At 54.4% G+C, this 16544-nt stretch overlaps 5 protein-coding genes across 5 annotated transcripts; 4 read left to right on the top strand and 1 right to left on the bottom strand.

Moving 5' to 3' along the window:
- Window positions 1–168: 168 nt before the first annotated feature.
- On the bottom strand, window positions 169–2527 carry PG986_011268 (uncharacterized protein; the record flags this gene model as incomplete). The annotated part of the gene is made up of 2 exons (XM_066847490.1): window positions 169–2109; window positions 2162–2527. The coding sequence occupies 2 exons, from the start codon at window positions 2525–2527 to the stop codon at window positions 169–171; spliced, it is 2307 nt and encodes a 768-aa protein (XP_066696981.1).
- A 3806-nt stretch (window positions 2528–6333) lies between these two features.
- PG986_011267 (uncharacterized protein) lies at window positions 6334–8726 on the top strand (the record flags this gene model as incomplete). The annotated part of the gene is made up of 4 exons (XM_066847489.1): window positions 6334–6459; window positions 6527–6795; window positions 6867–7531; window positions 7588–8726. 4 exons carry the CDS (start codon window positions 6334–6336, stop codon window positions 8724–8726), a joined length of 2199 nt encoding a protein of 732 aa, XP_066696980.1.
- Window positions 8727–10632: 1906 nt separating this feature from the next.
- PG986_011266 (uncharacterized protein) lies at window positions 10633–12063 on the top strand (the record flags this gene model as incomplete). Its single annotated transcript, XM_066847488.1, has 1 exon — window positions 10633–12063. The coding sequence occupies one exon, from the start codon at window positions 10633–10635 to the stop codon at window positions 12061–12063; it is 1431 nt and encodes a 476-aa protein (XP_066696979.1).
- A 1156-nt stretch (window positions 12064–13219) lies between these two features.
- On the top strand, window positions 13220–14795 carry PG986_011265 (uncharacterized protein; the record flags this gene model as incomplete). Its single annotated transcript, XM_066847487.1, has 2 exons — window positions 13220–14207; window positions 14245–14795. The coding sequence occupies 2 exons, from the start codon at window positions 13220–13222 to the stop codon at window positions 14793–14795; spliced, it is 1539 nt and encodes a 512-aa protein (XP_066696978.1).
- An 831-nt stretch (window positions 14796–15626) lies between these two features.
- PG986_011264 (uncharacterized protein) lies at window positions 15627–16461 on the top strand (the record flags this gene model as incomplete). Its single annotated transcript, XM_066847486.1, has 2 exons — window positions 15627–15863; window positions 15970–16461. The coding sequence occupies 2 exons, from the start codon at window positions 15627–15629 to the stop codon at window positions 16459–16461; spliced, it is 729 nt and encodes a 242-aa protein (XP_066696977.1).
- Between the last annotated feature and the right edge of the window lie 83 nt (window positions 16462–16544).

Here is a 16544-nt window from a genome sequence, read left to right as displayed (position 1 = left end):
CCCCAACCCCAAACCAAATGAACCTGCCTAAGGCCACCAAGCATGACGCCACCCAAATCGTGAAATCGTACCCCAGCATACATTCTCGTCATTTGCATGCCCGTTCACCCAATCTACTCACATAACCCGAGACCCCAAAGGAGAATCAAACATCACCGCGCATGGACCTCAACGGGCACCAGCCGTCCTCCGTCTGCGGTGTAGGTACCCGACAAGCCCGAGCCCAGGCACGAGCGATGAGACAATCTTCGTCGCGTCGCGCTTCCAGAGGTGCTTGGCCCCCGCCAGCGCCGTAACCACCACGCCCGGCAAGTCGAACGGCTCCTCCGGCAGCGCGCACAGGACCGGGTTGGACTCGGGATCCATCGGGAACAGCGGCTTCTTCTGCACGCACTTGATCTCCGAGTTCTCGGTGATGAGGCGCCAGAGCATGTTGGCCCCGTGGGCCTCGATGTCCATCTCCTTGAGCCAGAACGTGCTCAGGAACCGGAAGTCGGGGAACCCCGGCACGTCGCGCCGCTCCCAGATCAGGTCCTCGAGCGCGTTGCTCGGGTGGCAGTCCCACGGCTTGTCCACCAGGAAGCAGCGCATCATGGCGTACCCGACCGAGAAGCGGTCCGAGTTGCCCATGCCGAACAGGCTGAACAAACTGATAATGAGCGAGGCTTTCGGGACGGTCGTGCCCGGGAAGTTCTCCTCGTCGAGCTGGCAGCCGACCACGAGGTCGACGTCGTCGGGGTGCTGGTAGAGCCGCTTCAGGTCCGCGACGGTCTCGGGGTCCGACGAGAAGGCCTCGAAGGTGTCGCGGATCGGCACCTCGATGGCCGGGTCCTGCTCGTTGTAGGCGCGGAAGTACTGGTTGAAGGTCGGGAGCCCCTGCTCGCGCTCGTGGACGACGCTCCAGGTCGCGAGGTCGAAGGGCTGGCCGCGGTACCGGCCCGCGCTCCGGAAGCTCTCGTCGACGCCCGACTTGAAGTTGGGGATGTGCGTCGCCAGCATCCCCCGGACGACGTTCTCCAGCCCCGCGTCGACGAAGCCGGCCGCGTCGAAGCCCGTGGCGAAGAGGTCCTGCTCCCACAGCGTCGCGTTGCCGGCGTCCTTGATCGGGAAACTCGGGATGATGAACTCGTGGAAGCGGTAGACGACCGCCATCTCGACCGAGGCGACCATGGGCTTGCCGCCCTTGGTGACGAGGGGCCAGGGGTAGGTGGTGGCCGGATTGATGTCGATCGGGTCCTCGTCGAGCATCTGGCGGTACAAGGGAAAGCCGTCGTCGTTGGGCCACGGCATCTCATCGGTCCAGTACGCCATCTGGTACGAGTTGGCGATCATCATGTACTTGGCCCCCATGACCATGCGCGCGGTCTGGTAGAGCTGCTCGTCGTCGTACTCGGGGTGCTCGTGGGCGAGCAGGTCGCAGACGCGGTTGTGGTCCCGCAGGAAGAGCGTGTGCACGCCCAGCATCATCCAGTCCTCGTTGGTGCGCGGGTCGCCGCCGGCGAAGAGCTTGGTGGGGTCGACGCCGGGGCGCGTGCGGGTGGTGACGTTCACCTTGTTGTACGGGAGGTAGGATGCCTTGCCGCTGGTGCCGCGCGTTTGAACTTCTTGGGTAAGTAGCTTGCCGCCCTTGTGCGAGCGGAGTGCATGCGCGACGTCCGGCGTGCTGCCGTAAAGCGCCGACATGTCGAGCCAGGTCGTGGCCATGTTGACATTCTCCCGAGGGTTATCCTTCGAGGTACCAGTATCCGGCATTGGTGCAGTTCTCCAGACCTTGAACGTGGTGTTCAGGGGGTAAGTCTCTTCGTCTTCCGGCATTGGGACCTCGACGTATTCCGTGGTGGAGTCCAGCGAGTAGGTCACATCGTGCATGATAAACTCGATCAAGCCCAAGAGGAACGGCGTGTGCTCGTAGTAGATGGCCTCCTTGCGCTTGAAGAACGCATTGCTGACCGCCCGCGCATTGGGCCCCTCCCGGGGCTTCGAGACGCCGTCGGCGTAGGTGTACTGCTTGTAGTCGCGCTCGCGCTTCGTCCCAATGGCGCCCTCGTTCCACTCGCCCTGCTTCAGCCAGTTGCACGAGCCGTCGTACGTGCGGTACCACCACCAGGCCTTTTCGGCGGTGCAGCTGGGGTCGATGTCGTAGGGGGAGGTGCTCGAACACGCGCTGCGCCTCCTCATGGGAGGAGACGTTCCTCGGCTCCTTCGTTGAGTTGCGCGGTGGTGGGCCGGTCCGGGCTTCGGGGGCGGACTCGGGCAGCTGGATGTAGTCCACCAGGTGGTCGAACGTGAGCTTGTTCTCGTCCGGGATGGTACCGTTCTTGAAGATGTTGGGTAGAGAGCCGCTTGGGTCCTTGTGGACGATCCCGCGGAACCAGGACACGAAATGGTTGTGTGTTGCTACGCAAGGGTCCGATTTGTTAACTTTGAGGACAGGCTCTGAAGAACGAACCCTATTGTAGGGGCATTGGTTTGCCGATGTGGCTGACAAGCAGGCCGCCAGCACAGCTGGAATAGTGGTAGAGCGCATGGTGGTATGTTCCCTTCTGGCCGTCTTGTCAGCAAGTGCACAAGTAGCATGAGGGGCCTGAAATCTTACGGTAGATCGTTCGTCGGGTCAAATGTCTGGGCAGACTGTGGAGGGTTACGGGGAAGTCTCATCCTCGGGAGTGGGTATGTGGATGGTATATGAAAGAAGGAGTGCAAAGGGGACTCGTCGTGCCGAGGTGCGATTCTGACAGGCACCTGCACTGCAGACCGAAAGTGGTGCGAGGCCACACCTCAGCCTTCATGAACTGCGCCCAAGGCGTTTAGCGAACTGTTTGCGATGGCGTGCAGCTGTGATTCTTTCTTTTCTTTTTCTTTTTCTATTTCCACTTCTCCCAAGCTCGGCCGGTCAGGGGTCCGGCTTAGTCTCCCTCGCTGCGGCGGGCTTGGGGGCGTAAGACGACCAGTAGCGACGCGGCAGGCGGGCTCACCGGCAGGGACCCACGGAGCAATTCTGGGCCAATTGCAATGCTCACGGAAGAATTGCTGCAAGTGAGCAACGCTTTCGCGGAGCGGGTAGAGCTCGGCATCAGTGATGATTGGACTTGAAACGCAGTCAGCCCTGTGGGCAGACATCACTGAGGACCGCCCGGCAGCTGAAATGCGCCAATAAACTAGCGTCGCAGGGGTGCAACGATAATTACTGCAACGATGACTGCTGCGAACGCGATGGGTTGGTATGCGGCTCGACTTTTCGGGGGTTCGCAGTATCACCCCATAGCGCTGTGTGTCGTATTTTAGCCGTGGCAACGAGGGACCCCCGTGTCCGTCTTCCAGTGGACCGACCAGTCGGCAAGAGGGTGAGTATCGGAAAGCCGTCTTGGCTGCCATTGGCGGCGGTCTGGAAGTCGGCTCTCCAAAATTGTGTCTCGCCCCCAAGCACCTAAACGAGCTGACATGGCCATGATGTAATCTCACTAGCGGAGGCACCACTCTCACCAAAGAAAAGGTACCAACACGCATTGCAGTGCATCGCATATCGCATCAAGTTGGTTGAAGTCCGCTAGTCAACAGAGTTCGCAGATGCGAAGTTGAGTTGCAGGGCAGTCATTAGTTTCGTAGGCTTAGAGCACATGATGCAGAAGCATGCCACTTTTGTGTTATCGGGCATCTGGCCTTACCGCAAAGGGGCCAACCTGAGGAGGGTCTATCCTTGAGCGCCACAAGCCATCAAACAGTGTAGGGCAATATATAAGCCACCGCGCTTCAGAGTATGTGACCTGAGTCCGTTCAACAACATCATCAGATGCTTTCGATGTCTGATGATTGCATCAAACCAATCAGGAGCCGACTCATCCTTGGATAGGATATATATGTCTTATTTTCATGTGATCGTGTCTTTTCAAGCCCCAATTGCATGGTAGGTAATTTGGAATCTGGGCAAGAGGGATTAGCCATGACAATCAGCATCCCAGATGTTGAGTATTAATCTGTAGCAAAGAGATGAACATACAGTCTTGCCTTGTAGCTCAGCGAAACGAGAACAGAATATGCACAAGTATTACATAACGGCCCAGGCGGTGATCCATATGACTCTAGAGTAGAGATAGGCTTTCAGGGGTTGGATCCAGGGGTAAAGTATTGATGCGTCACAAAGCCCGTGCCGAAACTCAATTGGGGCTGCAAGTCACCTAACCCAGCGGGGAGTTTCGAGGCATGCACCAACTAGCAATGCAATGAATTTGTACTCTGAAACACAAAGTCGTGACCCAAAGCAGGCACGTGATGAACTGCCATGAGAAGCGGTTACTCGAAGACTGATCTCGTAAGCGCTTTAGCCGCTGGGTTCTGGGTGTTGCCATGTGAACACTTCAGTCTCTCCATGATAGACTTAAGGAACTACTGTGTCCTCCCTTGAATTCCAGTACAATACAATGGCCTCCGCCTCATTTCGTATAGAGATATATTCAGATATTCTGAAGCCGATGTACTACTCTGCGATGGACATGTTTCCAAGACACCACCAGATGGTCATCCGTGGCGCAGAGCCACTAAACATCTCGTATGATTTTGGTATCGCAGAACAACAACTATTATTAACGTCTTTAAAACTTCAAAACAAGACTCATTGGTATTGTTATCCCAGTATGAATTGTTTATCGCCAGAGCTGATTTTCCCCCAAACACTTATGATGAAATGACCGGGTACACCAAGTATTGGTTTTCAAGTATGGCCACCAATGAGAACTCATTGATCACAGCAAAAACTGAATGCCAAAGGGATCGGGAATTTGAGAAAAATGGTGGTTGTAGGCAACTGCCGGGGCGGCAGGACGCTGTCCCCCAGGCAGCAGTCAGGCCGACAATCTCCTTTCTCCAGGCAGAAAACAGGCAGATGTTCTACCTCAGCAATGCCTAATGACGTAGTGTCATGACAGTATCCTTGATGCAAGGCGCACCGTGCTACCACACCCCGATGCAGTTTGCTACAACTCACATTAGTGACGCCAATGACCATCAATCAAGTCCCTCAGGGCTATTCTCATGGGCACTGTCACGGCGCTTAACGGCAGTTTCGGTGAAGACGTGAGGCCTCTCATACTCGTCTTCTCCGGTACTGGTCCCGTTGATCCATTTGAATCGACCACGAAGCCTTGGGCATGGCAAGTCGATTAAAGTAGCATTAGCCAAGGCACCTTGTACGCAACTTATGCAACGCCAGCGTTCCTCGCCCAGAGATCTCGAGATCTCGACATAACGAAACCGACGCTCCCGGTTGCGCTTAGGGAAAGCCAGCATGCACAGCTCGCGAGAGCTCCTTATTGGGAACGTCTCCTTCGATTAATCTAATGATGCGGGGACTATGAAATCATTGACGATCAGTAATCCAAGTGCACCATCTACATGATTGGCAGGGCCCTCCCCATGCACGCGACAGTCCACGACTGTCGCAGGTTGATATTCCCATGCAGGCATCTTATCTTGTCAACGTTACTCGGCGAAGATGACGTTTGTGCAGTTCCACCCATAGCTGCGACATGCGAGCCGACAGCGCACTCCAATGACCAATGGGATTGACAAGTCTCTTCGGAATGCCCATTAAGGAAATAAATTTGTTTCAAAGTTGACTGTGTTAGTCTATTACCAATCAGCCGGATTTCAAAGTATCGAGTCTCTACCCCATTCCGCTGGGGTTCCGTCAACGAAGAAGCATAGCCGCGCACTTCGTTGGAAGATGCACTGCATCATGATGTCGCCATCAAACTTTCAAATTGTCTATAATAGAGCAGTTTTCGACTATTTAACTACATCTTATTTCCGGGGAGCCACTTTCTGTCGTTACATCCCCCATTAAGTAACTCGGATATGGGCTGCACCAAGGTGAGAACGCCCCTTGCAGCTCCAACACAAGCATCCCACATACGTCGTGTAAACAAAAGAGGATACCCGTCTCCCAGTTGCATTCGCGGTCAGTTGCAATCTTCAGGCATGCGAAACCCCACAACATGCATCTGCATTCACCGCTTAGGGTATTGAAGAGGACAGGAAAGAGGGGAAAGGGGAGGTTTCATGCTGTGTAACGGTTGGTAGCCGATAGCATTTTCGTCTTGGGGCTATGTGGGTGGCTATGACAGTGTCACTCGCGCACCGGGCGTCTCGATGAACGGGCAGCCAACAGGGATATATGATTGGTCGCCATGGTTCGCCACCAGCATGTCGAAGGCGGCCATAAGCTTGTATGCCCGCGTCCAGGTTCTTGGATCTTCCAATCCCAGATTATGTCCTTACCCCGCCCCTATGTGATCGATCCAAAGATGATGAAGTGAAAACACCAAACTGTGGCCCACGATGGAGCCTATCGGTCTTGTAGCCAGCGTCGCCACGCTCGTGAAGGTAGTTGATAAGACCGTGGAAGGCGCACGCCGCATTGCGCAACAGTGGAAAGAAGCACCGGCAGAGATCAAGGCCCTCACGGTAAGGCAGCCGAAGTCCCCTTGGCGTCATCCAAACATGTGCAAGCATCTGAACCTCGTTTCTCCAGGAGTACCTTCACCACATGCAGTCGCTTCTCACTGCCATTAGAAATGACTCTCGTGGACAAGCCAACCAGTTCATGTTATACGCCATATCTCGAAATGTGAGCGGTGCAGAAGACCTGTGCAAGGTCTTGGAGACCGATATATTGGATGAAGAGAAGGAGCCATCAAGTCGAGTCATCAAAGCAGCCTGGTTACGCCACCAAAAGAAGGTCAGCAAACTCAAGGAGGCGCTTTCTAAAGAACAGGACTTATTGCACCTCGCACTGTCAGCGTAAGTAGTTACCACCCCGATTTGGATGTGTATGGTCCAGGATAGCGTCCATTAAGATATGCCAATTATAGGTCAAACTACTTCCGATCCGACCAGGTCAACGGTACGCCGCAGGGTCCAGTCTCTGTGGGCGACGTTCGTGTAGACCTTTCCAACACGAAGACGGAAATAGGGACTACGGCTGAGTCCATCACCAGACTGGGGAAGACTGCACTCCCCAAATCGCCCTTCGAGGTGGTTTGGCCAGACGGAGATGTGTCACAGATCAACCGGCATGGTGAAGCATCCTCCACAAGTTTGGAACAGTACAGCACGTCTTCTCAACAGCCCGGACCGGCTACTTCGTTGGAATGCTCCCCCAACTTCATGCCAGAGACATACACCACGGATAGGGCCCCGTTGATCTTCTATGACTCCCAAGAGATATCACAGTCCATGAATCATCGAGATGTCACGTACACCCTGCTGATTCTTCGCCGGCGTCAATTCACCCGCGTCACGCTGCACATGGAAGTCAACAGGGACTCCGCATATTGGCCTGCGCTGAGAGCGAAACCAGCAAGCATCGGATATAGGAAGGCATACGAACCGCCTGCTACACTGCTGAATGCCCTGGATAAGTTCCTTCACGGTCGCAAGGCCTTGCCACAGGATGCTCAAATCGATATGTTCCTGGGTCATCGACAAGGCAACTTCATAGTCGACCACAAACCACGCCAGCGGCAAAAACGCAACAGTATCTACAACATATATCATCCAAGGCCAACCATATGAACTGCCCAAGGTACAAAGAGCGGGAGCTAATCCACAGCCCGGTTTCATGGAAGTATGAAGCGATCCGAATCCAAGCCAAGCCCAAGTCTTCAGGCTGGGCGATCGAGGTTCGGTTCAATGCGAGGGAAGACCATATGGACGAAGAACTCTATGCCCTGAGAATCCTATACGCTTTGCGTGGGAACAACGGGTTCCGGTCCCTTATTGGTCTAGTCGAGGACGACGATGGGAAAATCAGCGGGTTCCTATGCCGAAACCCATCACTGGGTCCACTGCTGGACGTCATCTCTCGGGCGAAGCAACACGGGACGCTCGTCGACTGGGCCCGCCGCGAACGATGGTGTCGCCAGATCGTCCAAGGCATATCCGACCTTCACGGGTTGGACTACAAGCATGGGTCCTTGGGCAGATTCCTGAGGAATGGTCTGTACGTGGATGAACATGACAACGTCGTTTTCCTGAACAGCTTCCGGAAGTCTTTCACTTATGCCGACGACCTTCAAGACCTCTCGATCCCACCCGAATGCCAGGACCAAGGAGACTCTGGCGACGGTGCGGCGTCCGCCATCCCGGCGCAGCCCGCGACGGACATTTACCAACTGGGGCTGATCCTTTGGTGCATAGCGGCAAACGAAGAGGCTGTTTATCGATCCATGGTATGCGAAAACGACGACATTGAGGCGCCAGAGGATGAGTACTGCATTGCTTCCAACACCCGCCTGCCCTCTCTGGACCCCAGCAAGGCGCCGCCGTTCATGAACCGGGTCATTGCCCTATGCAGAGCCGAGAAGCCAGAAGACCGTCCGCCCGCCTGGAAGATCTTGCAGGAGTTTCCCCCGCCCGCGGAGGGCAACGAGACACCGAGGGTCAGCGAGCTCAGCGTCGGGGACGAGGATACGCCAGCGGAGGACGACATGGTGGCTTGGCCGATCAACATACGCTGCCGCCGGTGCCAGGCGCCCACGGCGGACCATTATTACCACTGCGGCCGCTGCCTGATTGCCGTTTTCTATGATACCTGCCCCAAATGCTTCTCGGGCGGTCATCACTGCTTGGACGATGACCACTACCTGCAGGAGCTGCGCAAGCGGGAACCGCAGGGCAAGTACTATTCCTGTGTGGGCGAGGATGGGCAACGGGAAGTTCTCACGTGTTGAGGTAGCGGACCTTATGGTCAAGTGTAGCCAAACCCCCTGGAACGAGCTCTAGGAAGTCGCCTTTACGTTTGCTGTTAGACTTTTCGCACCAAATCGAGCAGAACTACATTTCTTTCGGGGTCGGAAATGACTGGATGCGTGTGGACTCGATTGGGCAAATCGCAGGTGACAAAGCCTGAGTTGCTGTTGATTTCTATGGCTTGTCGAAGACTTTTTACAAACTGGACGGCATCGTTGCATTTGCTTTCAGGCATGCATAATAGATAATTATACCTAAGAAGAGCTACAACATCGCGTCTCAATCGGACGGCCGCGGGCCGCCCATGTACTGGTTATGACTATCAAGATCTAACATTTGACCTTCAGCCAGCAGCGAGGTCGCACAAGTACGTCGTACGCAACCCGCACAGTGGCCCGATACGAAACTGCTGTTGCGCCTTGTGAATCAAGTCCCAAATCTCATCGGTAGCCGCATCAACTCCAGGTCGGGCTTCGGTTCCGTGTCGGAAACCACTGCGAAAAGGTGCGGGTAAAGGCACTCAGCGAGCGAAACCACGATCTTCAAACCTGCAGACAGATTCGCAGCTGTATGTACTGCGAAACCCCCAATGGCAATGCTCTTCCGAAACCTGCCAATTGGAGCTTTTGGGTTTCCAATCTCTACCACGCGACTACAGTCAAGAACAGAGGTGGGCATGTGGCGCATCTCTGTCGCATTGGTGTAGTTGGATTTCCTTGTTGCGGCGCCGGGGTCTACGACATCTGGACTCTCGTTCACTGCAAAGCCAAGCGCAACCACTTCTCCGCCACATACACATTGACGGGACCTGAACCAGACAGAATGACAGGAGAGTAAGGGAGACACAAAAGGTAAGTAATCTTGATTCTAGCCGATGTATTCCTTTAGGTTGTATGTGTGGTGACGCGGGCTGCAACAGCAACGGTCAGGTTTTGGCCAGAATTGTGCTAACCAGCATGCTTCCAGTCAGCTATCCCACTACCTACCAACCAGCTAGGCCACTGCAGCCAACTAGCCCACTGCCGACCGATTGTACTTACCTTCCTCAACCACTGGTTATTCCGATTCGCATTACCTGTCATCCCGTCTCTGCCCAGGTGGCTTTTTTACTCCGAACTGGCACTGGAATAACCTAACGCGAATTCATCTTCACTAACAGTTTACTTCAACTGGGTGACAAGCAGCAGGGTCCTTTTGGCAGAGCATCTCCCGAACGCGTTTTCTCCACAATTACTGGGTTAGTCAAATGCCCCGCCGCCCCACCTCCCCAATCCCATCTGCCGTCCCACTGACCAGCCATCTTTATTTCTTAGTCATCTCGTTGCAGACCCGATTCAATTCTAACCTACCAACTCCATCTTTTGCTTTCGTCAATCATCAACCATCAACTTTCGACCCGATTCGTCTCCATCACCATCTCCATCCAACCAACAATTCATCCATTTCCATCTCCACCATCTTTTTCTACCATCGCGACGCCGCTCTTCGGTTTTTTTTTCGACTTGTTCTTTAGTTTTGCCCGCGCGCGCGAACAACTCAAGGATCTGTCACCCGGCGCCCCGGCCATTCTACTGCTCCTGGAGGCTTGGCCGACTCTGCGCGAGTAGGATTGGGATCCCGTCGGAACTCGTCCAACTCGTTGCTCGCTTTTGCGGCTTGCTTCCTGTCTGGACCTGTCGCCCGTCGCCCTGGTCATTCTACTGCTCGCGCAAGTCCCCAACGCCCCTCGAGTAGGGTCGGGATCCCGTCGGAACTCATCTGGTTGTTGGGAGCCGTGTGTGCAGAACTAGAAGCAGCGCAAAGTCATGATTGCGACCTCCTGGTAAGTATCTGCCCCATCGTAGCCCCCTGTTTGCTACTCATCTAGCAGGTTTGACGAGAGCGAATATGTCGAGTGACGAGACGCGTTTTGCTCAGTCGGTTTTTGCTGTGCGTGAAGAAGATGACGGCCCTGACGGCGCTGAATTTGTCGACCACTCCTTGAAACTTGATGTCGTTCACAAGCCGTCCACGTCGGTCCTCTTTCGTCTCAGTCTCGGTATTCCCATTGCCATCGACAGTACCTCCACCAAAGTCACGATTTATCTACAGATCACCCCCGATCGCATCATTTCTTTAAGGAACACACCTTGCGACACGAGCGACACTGAGCGAACACCGCCTTGCCTCGATCGCGTCCGCGAGCGACTGGGCGGAGCCCGCTTTGTCACGCGCCTTCAGTTCCAGCTGCACCCTGGCCTCCATGCTCAGCTCGTCGTCCCCACCGACTTCAGTCTCCATGAGGCCCCCGACAGCCCTGCGCGACGTTTGTTCGCGTCCGTCTCCTCGCTCGCTACCGCTTCGTTATTCTCGCTCTACATGCCGCACAACGTCTTGCCGATAAAGAGATCCCGCAGTTTCGAACAGGCTATTCGTCAATTTTCGACTTTGACGGCAACCCAGCGCCACGCGTTTGAGCGCATGGTGAATCTGCGCGGCCTCTACCGTGGCAAGGGTGGCGTTGTTTACACACCTAAAGAACAAGATGTTGCTACAACGGCAGCTCCAGACGCAACCGCATCGGATGCCACGACCGAATCGGACGCCGCTACCGTCGCATTTGATACTCCCTCGCGTTATCGAGATTTGCCCTTGCCCCCGCCCCCGGAGTACGAGGAAAGTCCGAGGGACACTGCAATTGGCTCTACGAACAGCCCCGAGAAACCCGTCTCCGTCGACAGTGTTGCATGCGATTGCGCACCGCCAGCGTATGACGATGGTGAAAAGCAGTGTAGGTCGACCAGTAAACGTTTACTACACTGCGGAAGTGAAGACGTCGATTTGTACCCACCGAAAAGGATGTTTCGACATCCAAGGAAGGTGCAGATGTCAGACAAGGTATCGCGACTTCCTCCTACGACTCCGAGTCGGCTGCAGTTGCAGCTTGAGCGGCAACAGCGACAGATCGAGCAGTTACAGGAGGATATCAAAACACTCCAAAAGCGAAACAAGGAACTCGAGGGACGCCAGGGTGAGCTGGAGGAGAACCACGGCGTACTGGAGAATCGTCAAGGTGAAACAGAGGAGGCCGTCGAGTCTGTACTGGTTCATACTGGCGAGCTGGACGAGGAGTGCGAGAGGCTCGGGAAGCAGGTGCCAGATATCGGTGATGAGGTGGAGGACTGGATGAAGAGCAGTATGGGAGATACGATGAAGGACTACATGGCGGATTGGCTAAAGGAAAACATGTCAGATTCCATACAAGACTACATCAGCCAACAAGTGACGGCGCAAATAGCGGAAGTGAAAACCAAGATGCGCAGCGCTCTTGGGGACTAATCAATGCTGCATCCAATCACCGTACAGCGCCTACCTGGCTATTCGTCTTGAAGTGTCTGAAGTGAATAGCCCTTTCTTAATCTTGTGACTGGACTGTCTGGGTAAGTGTGACCAAACTCCTTCCACTGCCAAATGCATGCTGCCACTTGAATAAAAATGCTTAGTAACCGACGTCACCACCAGGGATCAACCACTTGATCAACCACTACAATACCTAATCATTATATTTCTAGCGTTTATTCAAGCACTCACGTGCACAGTTAGTCCGTTCAAGCATTGTACGACGCGGTGGCAGCAGATCGATATGTAGGTCTTGTGATACAAAATCTGGTTAGTCCAGAGTCTTGTCCAAGGGTAAGTGAACAATCACTTTGCAACGCCCGCATCGAAACAACGCGCCACTGACACCGACCTTTCTGGCGCCGCTGGCCGACCAACGTGCACCTTGAGGTACAATAAGGCCTGGCTGAATCTTCTAGCTCACGCGAACAGGTTGCAGGCGGAGAGTGCCTACCGTTGACCTTGAGAACGCCCAACATGTCGCGCGCTTACGAGTCGTCCAAAGCTGCTCGGTTCTGATTGAATGTTCAAATTATTTGGCGGTCTTTTGCCCACTAAGATGTTCTAGTCACGAACGAGCCTCGAGGGCGTCGGACAGGCACTTACGGGCGGTCTGGACGATTATCGCGCCACATTTCGTACAGCAGAATTGGTGCTCAGGATCCAGCCTGGCCACGGCCGGACGCGGCCAGTAGGCGATCAAAGGCGCCATGATCTACCCCCTCAAGCACAGCGATGATCTGAAAACCAAATGCATGATCTAAGTACTAGTCAGATATTCCATCTTTTCGTTGCTTGATTATTACCAATACCGCGCAGAGATCATGTATAAGACGCTTTGCCCACCACGAAGAGGGTCAATAAGTCAGCGAACAGAACTTGGACGTTTAAACCTCACGCACTCCGCCCTGGGGCCAGGTTACTTCTGTGTCACAGCCAAAACACCACATGAGGAGATTTAGATACGATACGGTCTCACTCCTGTCGGGGAAGCACTCGGCAGTTCCTATCGATTGGTAGTGCATGTTTTAGTACTGGAGTCATTCCGCTGGCACATTTCACTTGCGTGTCACGTAGATCAGCACCAATCAAGCAAATGCAAACAGATCCGTTTCCTGATTCCTTTGACCGCGACCATGTCTTATCCAAATATCCATATTTGAATACCCTTACCGGACGAGAGCTGGCGAGACGGATTGCTCGAGCTAATGTGAAGAGGCGGCAGTTCATCCGGTACTGCCGGGACCACACGTTGCATCTCGGTAACACTGGCACTCAGGCCAATGATGGGTTAACCAAGATCGTGTCCAGTAAGGCGACCACACTCCCTCCAGCGATGGATTTCAATACCCTTGGTACGGAAGAGGTCGATGACGACGCGGAGTCGCTCATGACGGCATCTACTACTTTCGACACGCACACAAAGCTGAGGCTCCCATCCCTGAGTAGCTTATCCCCCGAAGGTGAAGCATTCCAGTGTCCCGTTTGCTCCACGCTCCAACAGTTCGAGAAGGACAAGGCGTGGAGAATGCACGCTTATCGGGACTTGAGGGCCTATTCTTGCACAATCGGTGGTAAAGAGTGTGGGTCTAAGATGTTTGAAGATAGAAAGAGCTGGTTCGAGCACGAGATCGCCGAGCACAGGTCTTATACCACCTGCACCTTGTGCAACAAACAATTGCCGGGGAAAGACGCCGCAATGAGGCACATCAAGGCCTCGCATGGCATACTCCTGTCAGAACAACTTTCCGCGTTAGCTGTCTCTGGGCATACCACTCCCAACCGCTTCAAGGCCTCCGACTGCCCGTTCTGTGACTGGCCGCTCGAGCGCCGGCGCCGGCGTGTTCCGACCACGTCTATATACAGCGGTAAGATCCAGGATGATGCCGTCAGCCGGGCTGAGCTCAAGAGGCACATTGCAATACACCAAGAGCAACTCGCACTCTTTGTTCTCCCGCTATCGGATGCTTCAGTTATTGAAGACACCGACAGCGAAGGTCGAGATGACAGAGAGGGTGATCCGTCCAATGCACTACTGGGCGTTGAAATGCCCGACGAACCTGACAGCCTAGTTCGCGAAACCAGTTGTGTATCTCGCCGGGAAATTGACAGATTTTTCAGATTCGTACTCTCCTCCTCCAATCACGGATGAAGGGTCCCACGACTACGAACCTGACTATGTTACCATCGGCAAGAGACACAGGAAGCCCGAACACAGGACGGACGACCATCACAATACGCAGGATGCCGATGACCTGCCGCCGCAAGTGAACCCCTCAGGACAGCAGCGAGGCCGGTCGATGACTGGGGACGTAGATGGTGGCGATACAGGGCTCGAAAGCGCACGTCGCGAACTCGAGCGCCAGCTGGAGCTGGCGCGGAGACAGGACGACCTGGAGCGTGCGCAGCGGGAGCTCAAGGAGCTCAAGTTGAAGGCAAAGATTGACGCTGGCGAGTGGCGGAGGCATAAATCGACCAAAGAAGAGAAGGAGCTGCAAGCCGCCAAAGAAGAGCTCGAGGAGATCCGTCGCACGCGACGGCGTGAGGATCAGGAACACCGTATCAAGCAGAAGCTGGAGCTGGAGCGCCTTAAGGAGGAGGAGGAGGCGTTGGCTGAAAGGAAGCGACGAGACAAAGTGACGAGAAAAAGTGACGAGCCAGGAGGCTCATGATGATGACAGGGCTTACTGGGTAGATGTCTCACATCAGGGAGACATGGTAACAGCTGAAGAAGATGCCGACAAAGGGGGTAAGAGGGGGAAGGCACCAATCCGATGAAGCGATGAGCTCGCATCGGCGGAAGATGCTAATTCGACTTGGGAGATAGAAGAGGAGCATCTCGGACACCGTCAGCGATGCGGGTGTGGTCATCACAGAGCATTCAAGGCCTTTGGACGTGCGATCAGGCTGTAAGAGCTTGTGGGCCCCTGATAACCACAATTTGCGTTTAATAAAACACTGAAATGACTTGGTTGTGAAATCCACCTTGACGGCAGGCCATCTGGACTTCAATCAATACAACACATTTTGCTTATTCGAGGTGAATATGCAATAGATGTGGTCGGCCCTGCGGAGTAGCTACGGTTGAGAAAGTATGATAAGCTTCAGACTGAACTAGCTGTGTATTCCGTTTTGAGCCAGATATCACACCGAGGATTGCAATTTTGCTGACATAGCTCAAAGGAAGGTTTTGTTGTTGAAACAACCGTCGACACTGAAAATAGGGGTCCGGCCACTAGACTATATGTGCCTAGGTAAACTCTATTTGGAGGACCCCTATTAGACAGCGGCTCAAGGGACGAAGCACGGGCAGGTTTTCGCGACCGTGTTGAACTTTCGATTGTCGACGCCGTCATCGTGACCCAACACGACAGAAGCTAAATCAATTGTGCCATCCCCTGTGTGAACAGCCAGACTTACCATCTCCTAGTCACTATACCACAAGCATCTGTTTGACCATCTTTGATCATCACTTCCTGGCAAAGGCGATGGCGGAAATGAAAATGAAGCGTGTCAAGGCAAAGGAGGACGGTAGCGGAACTTTCGTGCGGGCCCGGGCCTCGTCGGACCCGTTCAACACTACTGCCAGCAAAACTGCCGATGCACCCCGGACATGGTTCAGCCTCAAACTCCACAATATTACAGACTCTTCAGTGGAACTCGATGAGGAGATCTCGAGACGGACGAAAGCATGGGTAGAAGACCAGAGAGTCATTGCGTTTGGGGGCTATTTTCTGATGGTATGTCTTGCGCTCTCACGCCTAGCTGGATACCCCTCTTTCATCTTTCTTGCCCCGCCCCCCGGCCCTTCTCTTTTGGAGTGACACTAAGTCAAAGGTAAATCAGGTCCCGCAGTACGAGCCCATGTATACAGCCTGGGAGAAAGCTCGAAAACGGCGCCGGCGCTTCCGCGACCAGGAGCGCCACCGTGCCGACGCCGCGCGCGTGACTGCCTTCAAAGACCGGTTTCGAGACGCGGCGGAGCAGGTGCCGAGGATCGTTCAGGAAGTCATCGACAGCTCGCTCGGCGCGTACAGGAAGGCGGCCAGGCGCAAGGTGATCCGGCAGGCGGTCGGGCCGGCGGTGCTCTACATCGGGGCTTTGGAGATGGAGAAGCTCGTGGAGGAGTACGATTGTGAATGTGATGGAAGTGAGTGCTTGTGCCCGACTGAGAGTGGGGATGAGAGTGAAGTTGAAAGTGAAGTTGAGGGTGAAGGTGAGAGGGAAGGTGAGAGTGAGATTGCGAGTGAGGTTTCGGAACAGGAGGAGGAGGAGGAGGAGGAGGAGGAGTATCATGAGGTGGAAAGGGGGCGTAAGAGGCAGCGTGTGGTATATTGATGGGGGAAATGCGATGATTGATACACATTCATCCTCGCGTGAAATTTGGCAGGTGAAAAGACTGCTTTGGTGGTATTTGGTAA

The sequence above is a fragment of the Apiospora aurea genome (genome assembly GCF_038362705.1).
Source record: "Apiospora aurea strain CBS 24483 chromosome Unknown utg000007l_segment0_segment0, whole genome shotgun sequence".
Lineage (NCBI taxonomy): Eukaryota > Fungi > Ascomycota > Sordariomycetes > Amphisphaeriales > Apiosporaceae > Apiospora > Apiospora aurea.
The sequence above is the reverse complement of the archived record's forward strand: the minus strand, read 5'-3'. Positions and strand labels throughout refer to the sequence as shown.